At 54.5% G+C, this 17,024-nt stretch overlaps 4 protein-coding genes across 4 annotated transcripts; 3 read left to right on the top strand and 1 right to left on the bottom strand.

The window, feature by feature from the left end:
- Positions 1 to 7,249: 7,249 nt before the first annotated feature.
- Positions 7,250 to 9,720, top strand: BDP55DRAFT_631384 (glucan 1,3-beta-glucosidase; the record flags this gene model as incomplete). The annotated part of the gene is made up of 3 exons (XM_060572274.1): positions 7,250 to 7,505; positions 7,562 to 7,807; positions 7,862 to 9,720. The coding sequence occupies 3 exons, from the start codon at positions 7,250 to 7,252 to the stop codon at positions 9,718 to 9,720; spliced, it is 2,361 nt and encodes a 786-aa protein (XP_060430223.1).
- Positions 9,721 to 10,765: 1,045 nt separating this feature from the next.
- Positions 10,766 to 11,808, top strand: BDP55DRAFT_550951 (inositol phospholipid synthesis protein Scs3p; the record flags this gene model as incomplete). Its single annotated transcript, XM_060569074.1, has 2 exons — positions 10,766 to 11,656; positions 11,707 to 11,808. The coding sequence occupies 2 exons, from the start codon at positions 10,766 to 10,768 to the stop codon at positions 11,806 to 11,808; spliced, it is 993 nt and encodes a 330-aa protein (XP_060430222.1).
- Positions 11,809 to 12,279: 471 nt separating this feature from the next.
- On the top strand, positions 12,280 to 13,373 carry BDP55DRAFT_550969 (ATP adenylyltransferase; the record flags this gene model as incomplete). Its single annotated transcript, XM_060569076.1, has 2 exons — positions 12,280 to 12,408; positions 12,483 to 13,373. The coding sequence occupies 2 exons, from the start codon at positions 12,280 to 12,282 to the stop codon at positions 13,371 to 13,373; spliced, it is 1,020 nt and encodes a 339-aa protein (XP_060430221.1).
- Positions 13,374 to 13,696: 323 nt separating this feature from the next.
- BDP55DRAFT_551102 (uncharacterized protein) lies at positions 13,697 to 15,358 on the bottom strand (the record flags this gene model as incomplete). The annotated part of the gene is made up of 3 exons (XM_060569088.1): positions 13,697 to 13,903; positions 13,975 to 15,000; positions 15,125 to 15,358. 3 exons carry the CDS (start codon positions 15,356 to 15,358, stop codon positions 13,697 to 13,699), a joined length of 1,467 nt encoding a protein of 488 aa, XP_060430220.1.
- Positions 15,359 to 17,024: the final 1,666 nt, after the last annotated feature.

Below are 17,024 nucleotides of genomic sequence, written 5' to 3'. Positions count from 1 at the left end.
CACTTGCAGCTTTGTGTAGCTTTTTTCTTTCGAGACTGGTGTGGGAAGGTGGTTACCGCGCGTCTTGGGTTGATTATCGGCGTGGTGAGAACGGATGAGCCTGTGCTACTCATGAGGCCTTGAATTGGGATGGGGATGGGGATGTTGGGCTCAAAACTGAAGTACTGTGCTGCGCTCGATAGTCTTCTCTGTTCCGTTCGGCCGGACTGAGATGCTTTGGTACATGTGCTTGTTTCTTGTGCTGTCTGCTGCAGGTGTAGATCCCGTGAGAATTGCGAGATGTAGTATGCGTCTAGATGCAAGTGAGATGTAGATGCAGAGGGTGTCCGGTTCACAACAACGATCGGCATCAAGCCCGCGAAGTAGGGTTCATGGCAGAGATTCTCTCCACGCCTGGCTCCATGCCTACAGCCTCGGGAAGCTGCGCAGTTCAAAGTCGAAGAGGATATTGGGACTCAGTCCGTCTATACTTCGGACTCGAGCCCGGGAGCCAATCTCATCTTGAACTTGCTCACGTCCCGCCCACGGTCCGAGGGCACGTTTGGCGGGAAACTGGATGATTGAGATCAGCCTAATGCGGACCTGACACACGGAGAAGTTCGTGGTCAAAGGGTAACTGACGGGTTGGACAGATCACGGACCGTGCCTTCCGGTATCCGCGAGGCGCCGCGAGGCGCCGCGAGGCTGCGTGCTTGGGCATGAAATTACTCATGTTTGTTAGGGTTGACCTCGATGGGGCCCTTGGTCATGGTTGTGGTCAACCTCAAGCTGGTGATCTGACTGTGAGGGTGTAAGTGCGCGATATCAGTGATAACCAGAACCAGTGTCGTTCAGTCAGCGGTGGGACGGCGTTCATCTCAACAATACCCACAGCTGGTGGCGAGGGGGCCACAGAGACTCGGATGAATTGGGATCGTTCAGCCGCCATTTGAACAGAGTGAATCAGACAAGAAGTATGTTGAGATGGTTCGAGGCTCTGGGCTATCGATCCAGCTTCCAGCCTCGTCCACGAGGCATCGTCATAAAGATGCTAAGGACAGGCTGGTGCGTAGGCGATTGAGTAGGAGGACCAAGATATCGTGTGCAGCTGTCTCGCGAACACCGAGGTCGAAAGAACCATCAACCGAATATCCATAGTATCCCGCATGCACTCGCCAAGTATCGTGAAAAGTCACATGCGTGGAAGAACACCAAAAGTTATTTCAGCTGGACTATCCGCAAATTGTCTTGAGCAGTTGTTTCGGGCCAAATTCGAGCGAGACGCTTGGGTTCCAAGATCCCTAGAAACCCCTCCAAGAGTCAAATGGAAAGCTGAAATAGGGCCGAAGAGCAGGGATCGTTGCGAGTATCACGAACCGACCTTCCATTTCTGTCCTTCCCTGGACCCCATTCCCCCTCAGCATCCACGGCCCCAGACATCAGGTTTGAGTATGGTTGGGGGCCGCGGCCTGGGGCAAGTTGAGGAGGAACACATATATCAGACATTGCACATACACAAGAGCCGCCGTGATGGTGCCGGATGCAACGCTGTTCGGTCGGGCCGGATGGGCAGTACATAACCTGAGGTGAGGGAGTTCATTTACATGTGTTCGTCTCATGTTGCCTAGCGTATTCCTGTCTTCATCTCACGATGCCTGCCGCCGGACTGTAGATGCCGCCGCAGTGCTCGGTAGGGAGGTATTTTTATTCTCCCCGCCGGATCGAACGGTGGCCCCAGAAGCGCTTCGGTCTCATGATTCTGTGGCTTGAATCTCCTGCTCTCTGCGCATGCCAAGTAATTCAACCCCAGATTCCCTCTCCTCCAATACCTCAAGGCCTCCAGCGCCTTAAGAAATCATCGCACCGCGGAATTAAATGACGCCGTAGAGAAGCCGGCCTAGACCACGCGGCTTTGACGCAATTGGGGAAATTAGACTTGTTCGAGTGTCCCGTGGGGATGATCTGCGCTACGATCCCGCCGACCGACGCGGAGGATCTGCGAGGTAGAAAGGGTCACAACTTACTAGGAAGAGGTGGATGAGCGCGCAAACCTGCCACGAGGACATGGAGTGGATGGATGGACACAGGAGGGATGATGGGATTCGAGGGGGGGAAAGGTTGGGGTTCACCCCAGGTCTCACGACTCCACGATTCGATTCGCGAGAGAGCCCACCACACGTTACAATAGGTACCTTAGTCGATAGAACGAACACTCACAAGGTGCCTAGGCCATGTGGACATGGGGGAACATGGACAACGCCACCTGACCGCGAGAACGAGCAGCAACTTGCCCCTAAGAAAGAAAGCTAGAAGCGGCAGTCGTAGATCTCATTTTTGGGATATACCCGGTTTTGAGATGATGTTGAGTATCGAAGCTACGCTGTAGATGAACCCAAAGCCAAGCCAGGCAAAGGCAGGCTTTCAATCGGAGGGATGTCGCCAACTGTTTACGTCCCTTTCGGGGGATGGGGGAGAGGTTTCTGAACTTTCTGGGTCCAGAATTGTCCCTTTAGCCTTCACGCATGAAGGTTAATTTCCGTCAGAAATACTGGGGACGGGTGTGGTGTAGCGGCAAGCGGCACATGGTGGTCCTGGTTTTGCTAAAGCTGTCTCTAGACTCTAGTGGCATGCAACTAAAAGTCTACAAGGGGGCGGCGGACAAGAGTCGCTTGTGTTTTTGTACCTGCCAGTCGCCAGTGTCCTATGATCGCTCAGTTTCTACTATCCTCGCTGAATTTCTTGGGGCAAATTTGGGGGATCAAGGCGCAGGGCGTAACAGCTTGGCGACGGACATGTCAAGAGGCCAGAAATAGGATCATCGATGCGCAGATAGAGTGCGCGAGACGATCAGGCTTTGAGGGGGGGTTGGGGGCCCGCGAAGAGGACATGACTCTGGCGAAGTGGTAAGAATAGAGGTTTGAGCATCAATAGTACCAATGTTCTTCAAATACATAGTATGATTGGGTACTCATAAAAGGATTCAGAGTTTTGCGGGTACATGAACAACTAGGGAAGAGTGAATCACAAAGCGACATCGGTGTACCGTGAGCAGGAAACGCAATGCGAACGTTTCGAAACGGCTGCACTGGCAAAGATGGGATGTTGTGAAGCTGCGCCTGTTTGGAACCATTGTAGACTCCTGCGTCGAGAGGTAGAGACTCAATAGACATACCAAGGTTGCGTATACATGTAGTGCGGATATGTCTCAGCAAAGCGTAATGGAAAGTGTATCTGCGATCCGCAATTCCAGAAACCAACCCCACGAACTCAGGCTAGGCCCGCAAGGTCATGACAACTTGACAAGAGTAAGCATATCGACTGCGTAGTGCACGCGATGCAAGTGCTGTGCTCTCGAGGCTTCAACGTTGCATTAGACATGGGTGTATTCAGGTACGGCCATCCAGCGGTTGCATGCGGTCCAGTAACTTGATGTCTAGCTGGGGTCGTCCCCTGCACGAGCTCTTGCGCGCAGCTGATGTCTGGTCGTCGACGGCCCTCGTAGACTCGTAGTCGTAGTCGGACTTGGTAGCAATGCAAAGGTACTTCCCCCGGGCCTGTCCTGGCGGGTTGACAGCGGACATGACTCCTGCAAGGGGCATGTAAACCGCCGGCATCGTCAGACAGATCCTGGATACATTCGGGCTCGATGGACGGGATATCCCCTCCGCCTGGCGTGCCGAGGGCCGTCGCTGCTGGTGAAGTGGTACTATAATCCATCAATAGGTGCGACTCAAATACCTTAGTCTTTGATCGGATCCCTCAGCATCCCTTTTGGGCAAGACGGGGTTTTGCAAGACTCGAAGTGATGCCTCTTCCCCCACAAACCATTAATCTTCTCAAAGTGAAAGTGACGCGCCGAATGGAGCAGTTTACTTTTTTCTAAACGTCTTCTCATGCGACAGCGCTTGGCTCTGGAGAAGGGCCGAGAATATCGAGCCTTGCGGGGTGGTAGTGCAGTAGCTTCCAATATTGAGCAGAGAATCAGGCAAGTCGCTCGCTAGTGAAGAAATGATTCTTGGAGGCAGACAGCAGACCCGAGTGGCCGTCTCTCATCACGAGCCCCAGGGTCGCAAGGAGCAGCATCACGGGTGAAGACTCCAGTCGTTGAGAAGGGGGCCCGATGGTAGCCCAAGCTTACAGAATGCCATGTATCCGTACCGTTGTGGGAGGCCATCGTCTTGTCACTTGTATGGTGTGGCTTCAGTTGACAGGTCGTACAGAGTCAATGCCCAGGGCCAGCCACTCCATGGAACCCAGCTACTTCATGGGAGACCTCTTTGTGAGCGCTTCGATGCCGTCATAGAAGAGTTCCAGACATCCGGGCCGTCCAACTTTCTGAGTCTAGTCACCGCAGTAAAATGACATTGTAGGACATGAGAGGGAGATATTCATAGTCAAGAGTCAAAAACAAGACAGAGTCACAAGCGCCTCGCCCATCTGGGGACCCTCCCCTCCTCATCATCTCCCGCGGGAACAACTGCCATCCAACCAACGGCCACCAACGCACAACCACAGCCAGTGCCGCTGCGGGATCGGGTCGCAACGCGCCCAGCTCTGTGACGCGAACCCCATCAAACCATTTCTCTTTGAGCCCTTGCTGTGCTCGCTGAAGGCGTCTGCCGCTGGTGTAGGGTGGACGGGCTTGAAACGGCGCTATGCCCGATCCTCAGCTACCCCGGCCACTCCATGTCGGCTGTCCAGAACTTCTTTTGGTGACTCTGGCTGGTTTTCGTTGCCTCTTGATCCTACCCTTGTCCCTGCTTGTCGAAGAGAAATGATCCTTGCTGCTGCTCATCCGTGGAGGGGCGGCTTTGGTGGGGAAGAGAACACAAAGTGGCCAAGCCAGGGGCACAAGAGGCGAAAAAAGGGACGGGGGACCTCGAAATAGGGAGAACAGCCGCCGGCGTCTTGTTTTGTTCCCCCTCTCGATATTGGTACGGAGTATTACACAGCAGTACTCTACCCCCTTTGTGCACGAGACATTGGACAAGACGGGGGGAAGTGAATTCCAAGAGCCATACAGAATGCATACGGTACTCAGAGATCAAAGACCTTTCTGCAACTAGAGGACATCATATTCCGTCTTGTCTTTGACCTTGCTTCTTCTCATGTTTGACTAATCAACCAGCTGTCCGTCTCGGAGTAAAGTTGACTCCCCTCTCTCTGCCTGTTTCCCAGTAGCCAGCTTCGATGCGTTTCTTCCAGCCACAGCATGGCTCGTGGATGAGTCGCCAACATGTCCACACTCTGCTTAGGGGCGGGCTCGATGATCCTCCGCCTTCGCGTGCTTGCTCTCTCCCTGCACGTGGAGTCTCCTTTTTCCCTTGAATCGACTGCCCAAGTGGCCAGGTTCCTGCGTCCCATCATCAAGGCGAGGCCTCAAGGACCGACAGATCTCGCCCGGAAGATCATTTTCATGCGGGAAACGGAGGCGCTGCAGGGATCATGACAGTCCCTTGGGAAACCAAACCTTGGGCCGTTTACCTTTTCCTGCATGCGATTCAATCAACCTCTCACCACAAGAACACCACCAACGGTGGATATTCCAGAAGCAGGCCGACAGATCGCCAGGTTGAAGGGGGGCCCGGTGGTCCAACTGGTCCAACCCGGACTACTGGACTAGGGGCGGCTGTCGCATCGCATTGACTAACCCCCTGAACTGCCTCCGGACAGGGCCTTTTCGTCCGAACTACTTGCGTGTGCTTCTCTCTCTGTGTGTCTCCTGCATCTCTCTCATTCTCTCTCTCTCACTCTCTCTCGCCTCGCGCGCACGTCGCTTGACTTACTCTGTCTGCTGCTGGCAACACCTCACAGCATACCACCCCTCATCCTAGCTCTGTTTGAAGCTATATCCCCTCCCAACCAATAGCGCCCCCCTCCGGATCCTTGTTTCATCGCATTTTTGTGCTCTGCCAGGATTACCTATTCAGCGCGGCAAGTCGGCTGGACGAGGGGTGGTGGTAAAGAAAGGACTAAGGTTAGCTGTTGTTGGCTTAGGATCCGTAGGTTTTTGTCGAGCTCGGGCGGGCCACGGACGTCCAATATCCCCCCTCTCACTGGTACTCAATCATTCAGTTTCCCTTTCCCGGTCATACAGGTTGATACAACCCTACTGGCCCTGCTTGGCTGTTCAGAAGGCCGAGATCCAGTCGTTGAGGATCCGTACCTTTCTTTGACGGACGGCTCTTGGGGTTGTGAACCGGGATCCAGGGTCCTGCTTTGCCTCAGACTGAGAGGAGAGGTCCGACTGCCGCCACCACTATGGCGACAAATCGTCTGGCGAGGCAGGGGACTGCCCAAAAGGTAAGATCGATATAAGACGATCATCTCGCCGTCAACCTCTTTTACATTTGTGGTCCCTCCCTTCCCTCTGCTGTTGTCTTGACCTCACACCCTCGTCCTCTCCAACGACGTTCTTTCTTTTCGTTGCGTGTACCCAAAGCCAAGAGGGGATAATATACCACCCTCTGCTGTTTCGATTCGTTCCAAGTCACTCTTTGCACCAAGAACCGAGCCTCGATCGGCCGTCACCCGCTGTTGTCACTTTTTTACCTCTCTGGTGAGTATTGTGCGCCGTTCCTCTTCGATTCCGGTCCCGTGGCTCGTCTCCCTCTTCCCTACACCCTCCTGAACCACCGGCCTATTGTCTCGGCTCTTAATATCTGGTTCTTGGCTTCGTGGGTTCGTGGCAATGATATCTTTCTCCAAGAAGTACCGTGACGTGGGACCTGTCATCTGAGTCTGGGCGAGTTTGCGTCGAGGGGGTCTCGCCGAGTGAAAGAGACCTTGTCTCGTCTGAAGGGCGAACAATAGGACATGATCCAGGCTTGTGATGCACAGCGGTCCTTTTAGTCACTGACAACAAGGCTGTTCGTGGAGAGCGGGCCGGTGCGAGTCGACTGTCGGTTAGTCACTGACACTCACGCGCCCTTCATACTTAAGGTGTGGATGGTTCGTGATGTCAATATCGAGGGTCATCAGCTTCTGAGCCCTATCACACTTTTCAAGTACCCCGTCCTGGACAGAGAAAGCCAAATATTCAACTCTTTCCTTTCTTGAAACAACCTTCCTCGAGCAGTCTCGAGCTTCTTCCACATTACCTCGAAGCTGCGTTTTGTTTGGAATTCTCTTCCTTCATCATCGACACCTTCAACATCAGTTCAATTGAGGCTTGAGAGCTAACCGCCAACCTTCTTCTCAGTCTTCACCCTCATTACAACCTTCCAAACACAACAAGAGAACATCATACAGCTGGCTGTGCTTCCTCGCAATGGGTCTCTCTACGGTCTTTACGGCCGCCGTTCTGGCCTTGCGCCTGTTTTCGGCGGACGTCCTCGCCGCTCCTGCCCCGGCTCCTGTCCCCCAGGCTGCCACTCCTGATGCCGCCGCTGGCTTCTGGGTCGCCTCGATCGAGCGCCGTGGTGTCTCTGCCTTCGGTGACCCCAACTACAAGATCTTCCGCAACGTTAAGGACTTCGGCGCGAAGGGTGATGGCTCCTCCGACGACACCGTCGCCATCCAGGCTGGTAAGTGATTTCCCTCTCTCTTGAAGAAAAATCATAATTTGCTGACTTGACACTAGCTATGGACGAGGGAAACCGCTGCGGATTTGGCTGTGACTCTCAGACTACCACTCCTGCTCTCGTCTATTTCCCCGCCGGCACCTACGTTGTCTCCAAGCCTATTGTCATGAAGTACTACACTCACATGGTTGGAGATGCCACCCAGCTTCCCACCATCAAAGCCGCTGCAAGCTTCACTGGTATGGCCGTCATCGATGCCAACCCGTACGACGATCAGGGCAACAACGCCCATACCAACCAGAACAGTGAGTAACTCCCCGAGTATAATTTTGAGACCCTAAGTTGCTAACCTCTTGTAGACTTCTGGAAGCTTGTCCGCAACTTCAACATCGACTTGACCGGCATGCCCTTCACCTCTGGTGCTGGCATTCACTGGCAGGTTGCTCAGGCCACCAGTCTTCAGAATATCGTCTTCAACATGCGTACGGATGGTGGCGACGCCAACGTTCAGCAGGGTATCTTCATCGACAACGGCTCCGGAGGTTTCATGACGGACCTGACCTTCAACGGAGGCAAGTACGGCGCTTTCATGGGCTCGCAGCAGTTCACTACCCGCAACATGACATTCAACAACTGCAAGACGGCCGTCTACATGAACTGGAACTGGCTCTGGACCTTCCAGGACTTGAAGATCAACAACTACGGCGTCGGTATCGACATGTCAAACGGTGGTGCCAGCGCGCAGACCGTCGGCTCCGTTCTCCTACTCGACAGCGTCATTAGCAACACCCCTGTCGGCGTTCTGACTGCCTACAATCCCGCGTCTTCGTCCACCAACGGCAGCTTGATCCTCGACAACGTCGACATGACTTCCAACGTCCCCGTCGCCGTCCAGATCGTCGACACCAAGGCCACCGTCCTCGCTGGCAACCAGAAGGTCGGATCCTTCATCCAGGGCAAAACCTACACTGGCACTGCCGGTCAGGGTAAGGCTGTACAAGCTGCTCAGGATGCCATTGTCAAGCCCGCCGGTCTTCTCGCTTCTGATGGCAAGGTTGTTACTCGCAGCAAGCCCTCGTACTCCAACGTTCCCGCCAGCTCGTTCCTCAGCGCCAAAGCCAATGGCTGCAAGGGTGACGGCAAGAGCGATGATACCGCTGCCATCCAGGCTCTGTTCAACAAGGCCGGTCCCAACGACATTGTCTACTTTGACCACGGTGCCTACATCATCTCCGACACTATTGATGTTCCCAAGGACCTTAAGATTACCGGCGAGGTTTGGCCTCTTCTTATGGCCAACGGTGCCGCCTTCAAAGATCAGGCCAACCCCAAGGTCATGCTTCGCATCGGTAAGACTGGCGATGTTGGTACCTTTGAGATGAGCGACATCATCGTCCAGACCCAGGGTCCCCAGGCTGGTGCCATCCTTATGGAGTACAACATCGCTGGCTCTACTCCTGGTGCCGCCGGTCTCTGGGATGTCCACTTCCGCATTGGAGGCAGTGCCGGTACCCAGCTTCAGTCCGACAAGTGCGCCAAGAATCCCAACGTTACCACGACCGCCAACCCCGAGTGCATTGGCGCGTATCTTCTCACTCACATGACCGCCGAATCATCTGGCTACTTCGAAAACACCTGGTGGTGGGTTGCCGACCATGAGCTCGACCTCCCCGACCGCAAGGCCCAGATTAACATCTACAACGGCCGTGGTGTTCTCTGCGAGGCTACCAAGGGCACCTGGTTCTGGGGTACCGCCTCGGAGCACAGCGTCCTCTACAACTACCAGTTCAACAACGCTGCCAACGTCTACATGGCTCACATCCAGACCGAGACGGCCTACTTCCAGGGTAACCCGGATGCCAAGACGCCCTTCACGGTCAACAACGCCATCCTCGACCCCAACTTTGAGACCTTCTGCACCGGCCAGGACGACAAGTGCGCCCGTACCTGGGGTGTCCGCGCCATCAATTCCAAGGACATTCTCATCTACGGTGCCGGCCTGTACAGCTTCTTCAACAACTACGACCAGGTCTGCGTCGGCGAGAACAACTGCCAGGACCACATGGTCTCTCTCGAGAACTCGGACGTCAAGTTCTTTGGTCTCAGCACCAAGGCCTCCATCAACATGGTTACCGTCAACGGCAAGGGCGCCGCGCTCGACGCCGACAACCGCAACAACTTCTGCGCCACCGTGGCCATGTTCCAGGCTCCCCTCTAGGAGAGGGACAACATCAAGGACGTGGCGGTGTACAGTGTCGAGGCGGTTGCTGGATCCCTCTAGAAGAGAGCTTACGTGCCCCGAGAGGTGTGCCGTTATGCGCACGAGGTTGAGCCGCTCTCGTACGCTCCGAGATACACGAATGCGTACGTGCCAGGTGAAGCTTTCCCTATCCCCAAGGGAATTACCGATCACCGAGCCCACCATGTCCACCATATCCACGATCATGTTCACGAGCCTATTGTCTAGGATCGTGACTGTGTTTACTTTCTTTCGGATGTAGTCGTCCGCCCCAGTGGTGTGACGCTACATGTTCTTACCACCCCCCTTTTTATGCTATGGGTTTGGCAGGAGGCATACTTGCATCAAGGGAGTTTTAAGGTTTCTAGAAAACGGGATTAGGCCGTGAATCGTGAGAACACGAGGGTTTTCTATGGCGGGATTGACATTCTTGTTTTGCCCAAGGGCATTTTGATACCATTCAACGAAACAACGTTTTACAAATTATCGTCCCGTTCTTCGAATGACCCCCCCTGAGACTGTCCGTGATTGTAACCTTGTGAGATTTGATCCTCTCATTAAGCCAACTAACTATGATGGGCTAGAACAGATTGAAGGCGTCATGATTTAGTGAGGATTTGGCATCGTGACTTGCCCCCCCGTCTTCTTCTGGCGTCTTTCGATTTCTCTCGCAATGTGTCCTCACCTTGTAATCCTCACCTTGATCATCGGTGTGAGACAGCGAGAGACCTTCACCGAGAAGGAGAGGCGATAATTCGCCGGTCGGCGTTTCCCAATGGCCGACTGTCCGCGCTCAGCCATCGGGACCCATGCAGGTACGTACCTTACTCCGGTACCTCGCTTGTGGTTGGCAGCAACGTCATACTCTGTCCATCGATTTCTTCCAAATCCAAGCTCTGGCGCCATTCCTCCCACCGATTTAAAGACCGTCGTCACTCACGATCCCGCTCGTTCTCGGTTTTCTCTGCCCTTTATGCGATAACACACACTCAGAACTCCCTTCTATACACTCAAAACCATCACGATGGACACGCCACCAGCAGCAAACCTGCGGTCAAAGACCAGGCGGGCACTTGACGACCTCAACGGTGCAACGACGTCGCCGCCCTCAACACCCCTCAAGACGACGCGAAACAGCCCCTACCTGCCCACGCCAATCGAGACGATCGTTTTGGCCGCTTTCCCCGTCATTCTCTTCTTCGGCACCGTCTTCTCGCTTCTCTCTCCCGACGTTCGCTCGTCGACCTACGACCCCGCAGCCCAAGCCCACGCACAAGACTCCGCGCCGTCGTACTTTGCGCAAAAGTCAAATCTGTTCAACGTAATCTTCGTCAAGCGCGGCTGGTTCTGGATCACGGCAGCCTTCTTCGGCTTCATCCTTACACACCCCGCGACTACACAAGCAACCGCGCGCGTACAGGGCACGTTGCGTTGGGCGCTGGTCACGAGCTGGTGGTTCTTTGTCACACAATGGTTCTTCGGCCCGGCCATTATTGACCGTGGCTTCCGTTGGACGGGTGGAAAGTGCGAGATGATTGAAGAAAAGGTCGAGATGGGCGAAGGAGATGCCAAGGAGGTCTTCACCGCGGTCGCATGCAAGGCATCTGGCGGACGCTGGCGCGGCGGTCACGACATTTCTGGACATGTCTTCCTCCTAGTTCTCGGCACCGGCTTCCTGTTGTCCGAGGTTGGATGGGTAGTGATGCGCTGGAGAGGCTCAAGGAGAGAAGAGCGCAGCGTTGTCATGACGGACGGCGCTATAAAGACTGCCACGGTCGAGGCACAGGGTTTGAAGGGAGAGCCTGTCTCTGGAGATGCTTTGGGCTTGGGCGGCAAGTTCGCCGCTGCCATTATCACGCTGAGCTCTTGGATGCTCCTCATGACTGCCATCTACTTCCACACGTGGTTTGAAAAGGTAAAGTGCTCAATCTTACGCTCCTATACAATCTTGCTAACATAATCTAGGTCACCGGTCTCATCACCGCTCTTACCGCGTTGTACGGCGTATACGTTCTCCCTCGGTTCGTCCCTGCTATACGGCAAGTCGTTGGTCTGCCTGGCATATAGGCCAGCCCGGATATTACACAGAAGAAAACCAGTCGAAAACAGGCATTAACGCCTCAATAATACAAGAAACATACATTCCACTCGAAAGTAACGTTGACGTTAGTCTCGATTCGTGTGGTCGGTCCACTAATAATCAGCTCGTTAAGTGAATTGCAATACTTTCAAAGCCGGAGCGAACCACATGATTCCAACCACTCAATAATCCGTTCGTAGACTCCTGTTTTGCTCTAAGTGATTGTGTGTCTGTGGTTGCTGCCTTCTCGGTGTAGACCTTGGTCGCTGAGAATCTCGGTGAAGGAGGTGAGGATGGTGAATGTGGGGGGCCGAGGTGGGGTCCAGGGGTGCCCGTAGCTCCCCCCGTCCCGTCCCAAAGTGACCTCATCCCCCGTCCTCCCGCTTCCTCTTTATCTCCAACGTTGCAACGACAACATACTCTACTTCAGCCCCCTCTGACCCGTACCAGGTGGACAAATGTCTCCAATCAAGGCCCCAGTCAACCTCCCGGAGCTTGTGAAAGCAGCTTTCAATAAGGCTCGCTCCAATGGCGACTTGACCTACTATGCAACCCAAGTCACAGTGCTCAACGCCAACTCAACCCCGGTGAGTCTGTCTGCGTTGCATCACATATCTCTCGCATGAACTCGAACAGGAACTCGATTAACTCTTCCGCCCAGTTTCAACTCCGTTTCTCCCCCGCGTTAGCAAACAAGCCGGCCGCGCAGAAGCCCAAGAAGACAGATGAGCCACGCAAGCCTTTTGATCCTTTTGAGAGTCCCGAGAAGGGCCCGCTGTTCATCGCCGACATCCCATCGTCTTCGGGCCACAACTTGGTGCTGAACAAGTTCGCCATTGTCCCGGAGCACTTTATCCTGGCTACCAAAGAGTTCAAACAGCAGACCGATCCTCTGGAACGCGATGATCTGGCGGCAACCTACTCTTGCATAGAGGCTTACAGACAGTACAGCGAACAACATCAGGGGCATAATGGTGAGCTCTATGCCTTTTTCAACAGCGGCTCGCACTCGGGTGCAAGTCAGCCTCATCGGCACATCCAGCTGCTTCCGGTGGCGCGGATGATGGACGGTCTCCCCGACGGCGCAGAATGGGATGTGCTGGCGAAAGAGCTTGGCCCGCAGCACATTTCCGGGCTGCCGTTCTTGACATTTGCGGAGACGATACATCGCGACATGACGCCGGATGAACTTCACGGCATCTATCTATCACTTTTCAGGTCGGCGGTTGATGCAGTGGAGGCTCACATCGGCGCTGTGAACGAATCTGGGAATGGCGGCGCGCCCATCAGCTACAATCTTGCTATGACGAGTGACCGGCTGGCCGTACTGCCGCGACTTGCCGAGGGCGCTACCATCTTCAAGGACGGTACGGCCGTAGGAAATCTCGCTCTCAACGGCACCGTCTTGGCGGGCACGGCTCTGGTTAAAAACGAGGCCGAATGGGATGCGCTCAGGTCAGGAGGCAACGGTGGCGGCGTCCAATTACTGGAAGTTTTGTCGAAAATCGGCGTTCCCAAGGATGGCGGCGGAGGTCACATTAAAAAGCTGTGAAGGCACATACACATACATCATGCACGTCCATGGAGAAATGGTAGAGGGGGCAAACACACATTGCAGATGCGATGCAAGCAAACATTGGCCCAGCGGCAGGACTCTAACTGATGAAAAGCAAACATGATAAGTCAGCCACATCCTACTCGATACCGAGATTTCCATACGCATACAACCACCGATGGTCCACCATCAATTGACTCGTCACTTGTCAAAAATTACTATTCCGCTGTCCATCACATCGTTGCTCCAAGAACCAAAGCAGATCGCATCGTCCCGTGCCTTCTCGGACTATACCCACACTTTCTATGCAATCGACTTCATCACTCCATCTCGCTGTATACACCCATCTGGTGGCCCGAAGCAACCAGCACAAGTTCGTCCCACTTCTTGCGGCAAGTGGCGTTGCCAAAGAGATAGGAGCCACCGTTCCTTTGAGTGTATTCGGCGACTTGCTTCCAGGGGATCTTGGTGGAAGAGGGATCACTACCCTTAGCGAACTTGCGGACGGCTCTCTGAAGCAGGTGGACCTACGATGTATAAGTCAGCTGGATGCAAAGAAAAATAGTCGCCATGGGCAGCCGTGCTGGGGAAAACTCACGTCCTTATCGGTCCACTCAGGCTTACGAACCCGTGCCTCCTTGCTCTTGGTAAGGGTGCGATAACGTCCACGAAGAGTTGACTCAGCCTCGCTGAAGTTTCCCTTGACCCGGATCTCGCGGTACGTCAGGCCCTCTTGCTTGGCCTTGAGAAGGTATTCGTCCTTGGCCGAACGCTCTGCGAGATCAACCGTAATAGGCTGTGCCGGGCAAGGCTTCGGCTGCTTTGGGCGAAGCTCAGTCTTGTGCGTAGAGGGAACAGGCTTGCGAGCTGGAGAAGCCCTGCAACGCGAGGGACTGCTGGTATCAATTCGCGATGAGCGCGGCTTCTCGGGGAGCTCCTTCCTAGGCCTCGACATCAATACTTGTTGCTCAGCTTTGATGCCCCTGAAGCTGCCGTGGCCATCTTCCAGGACGGCTGTGTTCATGACCACCTGTTGGCTCTCCACCTGGTGCTGGTGCTCGACGAGCTGCTCCTGCGGCGTAGGGAAGAAGATGATGGAGTTTGGCTCGGAGAATGGTGGCGGTGATGGGGGAGCCGCCCTGATGCCGTTGAAGTCTTCAGTTACCAGGGATGAAGAGGCGAAGGGCGAATTGGCATACTCGAACTGGTCTGAAGGACTGGTAATGATGGCGCTGCCGTCTGCCGAGCTGAAGGAAGAAGAGTCGAGCAAGGCGGGAGGAGCACCAGCAGAAGAGAAGCTGCCGAAGCTAGTGCCTGCATCCGATGCCGTGAAGACGGGAGAGGATGTGGACATGCCATGGCATAAGGTGTTGGAGTTCGACAGTGGAAGGCCATCAATGGACGAGACATCGTATTGATACGGCATCGGAGCGAACATGGACTGGACGTCGGTGGTATCGGCCACCTCAAAGGGCTGCCATGTTTGATTCTGATCCATGACTTGTCGTCTACCGTTCATAGAACCATCAAGCCGTTGCATTCTCGCAAAGAAGATGCCATGATCAGGGTCAACGTACGGGCTGCCCGCGGTGCCAGCTAGGTATCTGTTCCGAAGCTGCTGGGCCTGAGGCAAAAGGATGAAGGTCAGCAATATTCTTGATCACATCTCAGATGTTGATGGCGATGATGAAGAGTGTTGAGCGAACGGAAGAAAAGGGGGAGAGATGGGAAACCAAGAGCCAACGCACCTCAAAACTGTCTTGGACCCCGTCTGGAATTACGGCCAAAGACCAATCTTCACTCGACATGACGACGGGTTGCTGGGTGGATCTGAAGTTGAAAGGAATCTTGTGGGTGTTGCGTGCGAACAGTTTCCTCTGGCGTCGGATGTTGGAGCGTTGCTGTGCCCTGACTTTCATATCCTGCTCAAAGGCAAAGATGTCAGAGCCATGGAAGCCCCAAGGGGCAGCGACCTTAAACATCTTGAGCAGACAGACCGTCGGGTGGACCAAGAAGGGAAGCTGAAGGAAGCCGAGCTTCTCACCGCTCCTTCTGCTGAAGTTCTATCGGTGTCTTCTGTGTGGGCTTCCAACTCGCATGCAACGATGTCGTCTTCCGGCTGTGCGTTGAAGAAGGATAAAGTTGTGGGTGGTTGGTTTCGGCGGTCAGTGAAGAATTTTAGAGCGGTTGATGCAAGATGCAAGCGTAGGATCCCGTCAGGTGTTCCCACGGATGCCTACAAGATCAGGAGATGGCGTTCGCTTCGACGGGAGAAGAGCGGTATAGGGGGTGATCCACGGATACCAGCGGGAGTGGTGGCGAGACGAACCAGTTCTCTCTCGTGGCTGGACGTCAGGGGGGGGGACGTTTTGGCTCTTTGATGTCGATGGCCAATGACTAGACGGTTGAGCAGACGATTGCAACCGTCTAGTCACTCGTGGCGGATATCAGGAGGAGAAGGAGGAGGAGGCTCGAGCTCAGGAGTCAATACGTAAGGACAAGGACTTGGGAAGCAATAAACATTAATGGCCACGAGGCGAGTGTATTCGATGAAGAGAAACAGTCAATTCGCCGAGGACTGATTCTTGAGATAAGAATGATGAAACAAGACTGATTGACCATTGACGCCGGCCCATGCCATCGTCGGTTTGACGGGAGGATGGCCTGTTCAAGTACGAAGTCGAATTTCGGCTGTTCCTTCCGCAGACCCAGGGTTTGGTTTCATTCAGGATGCTACGGGATGATGGAAGCGCTTCTCGACTACTGATTATCCCGTTTCCCCTCGGGTATTCCACCCAGAAGAGCTTCATACATGAGGTCTCCTCTACCTTTTGGGTATCGTGCGTATCCGAAGCCGCTTTATTTGTCCAGGCCGGCTTCTGAGCCGCCTCCATTAACACTGATGACCATCAGCTAGGACGTTCCATAGAGGTATGGAAGGTCTAGAATACCTCCTTTCATTCTACGGGGCCGTTCAAATCTGTCAGATTTCAGCCTCCTTCGAAGTATTCCCCACCAAACTGCAGGGTATCACTCTAATTCTCGGGCGGTGCCTACGGCCCGGGTACATCTTCGGCGCGCAGATGGCAGGATGGGTTGTATTTGTGTGTGGGCTCAGGGATCAGGATAGCCCGTGTGCTCATCTGCAGACGGATAGCTTGGATTACACCATTAGGGCTTGATCGCGCATCACCATGTTGCGAGGCCCACACTCATCGTCAACGATTTGGAACCGCCATCGCTCCCGGGTACCGACTTGCAGCAGCACTTGTACCCTGAACGCTATCCCCGTAGGATCGTCTCCGTGCAAAAGGCCACGAGCCTAGGTCTCTCCCACGACCAGGGGGCAGGTACCATTCCGGCGAGTGTTTACTAAGACAAGGGGGGGTCATGGGAATCTGGATCCAGAGGAAGATCGCGGAGGTACTGCCGGCCAGGGTGGCGTTTCCGCTGTAGGCGTTTGATCATTGCAACGGCCTGTCGCCTGTCGTATGCGGTTGGCAGACCGGCATCCTTGCCATTCGATGCTGACCTACTGATACCGGCTCCTTGGGCCCTGGCTCGTGAGGTAACCGGGCTCATGCAGGAAGACTCTCGCCCGTTCCTCCTCAACGAGTATAGTTCAGACTGGCGAAGGCCCCGGGCTGA

The sequence above is a fragment of the Colletotrichum godetiae genome, assembly GCF_030913485.1.
Source record: "Colletotrichum godetiae strain CBS 193.32 chromosome Unknown BDP55scaffold_18, whole genome shotgun sequence".
Lineage (NCBI taxonomy): Eukaryota > Fungi > Ascomycota > Sordariomycetes > Glomerellales > Glomerellaceae > Colletotrichum > Colletotrichum godetiae.
Note: the sequence above shows the minus strand (reverse complement) of the source record. Positions and strands in the feature narration are given on the sequence as shown.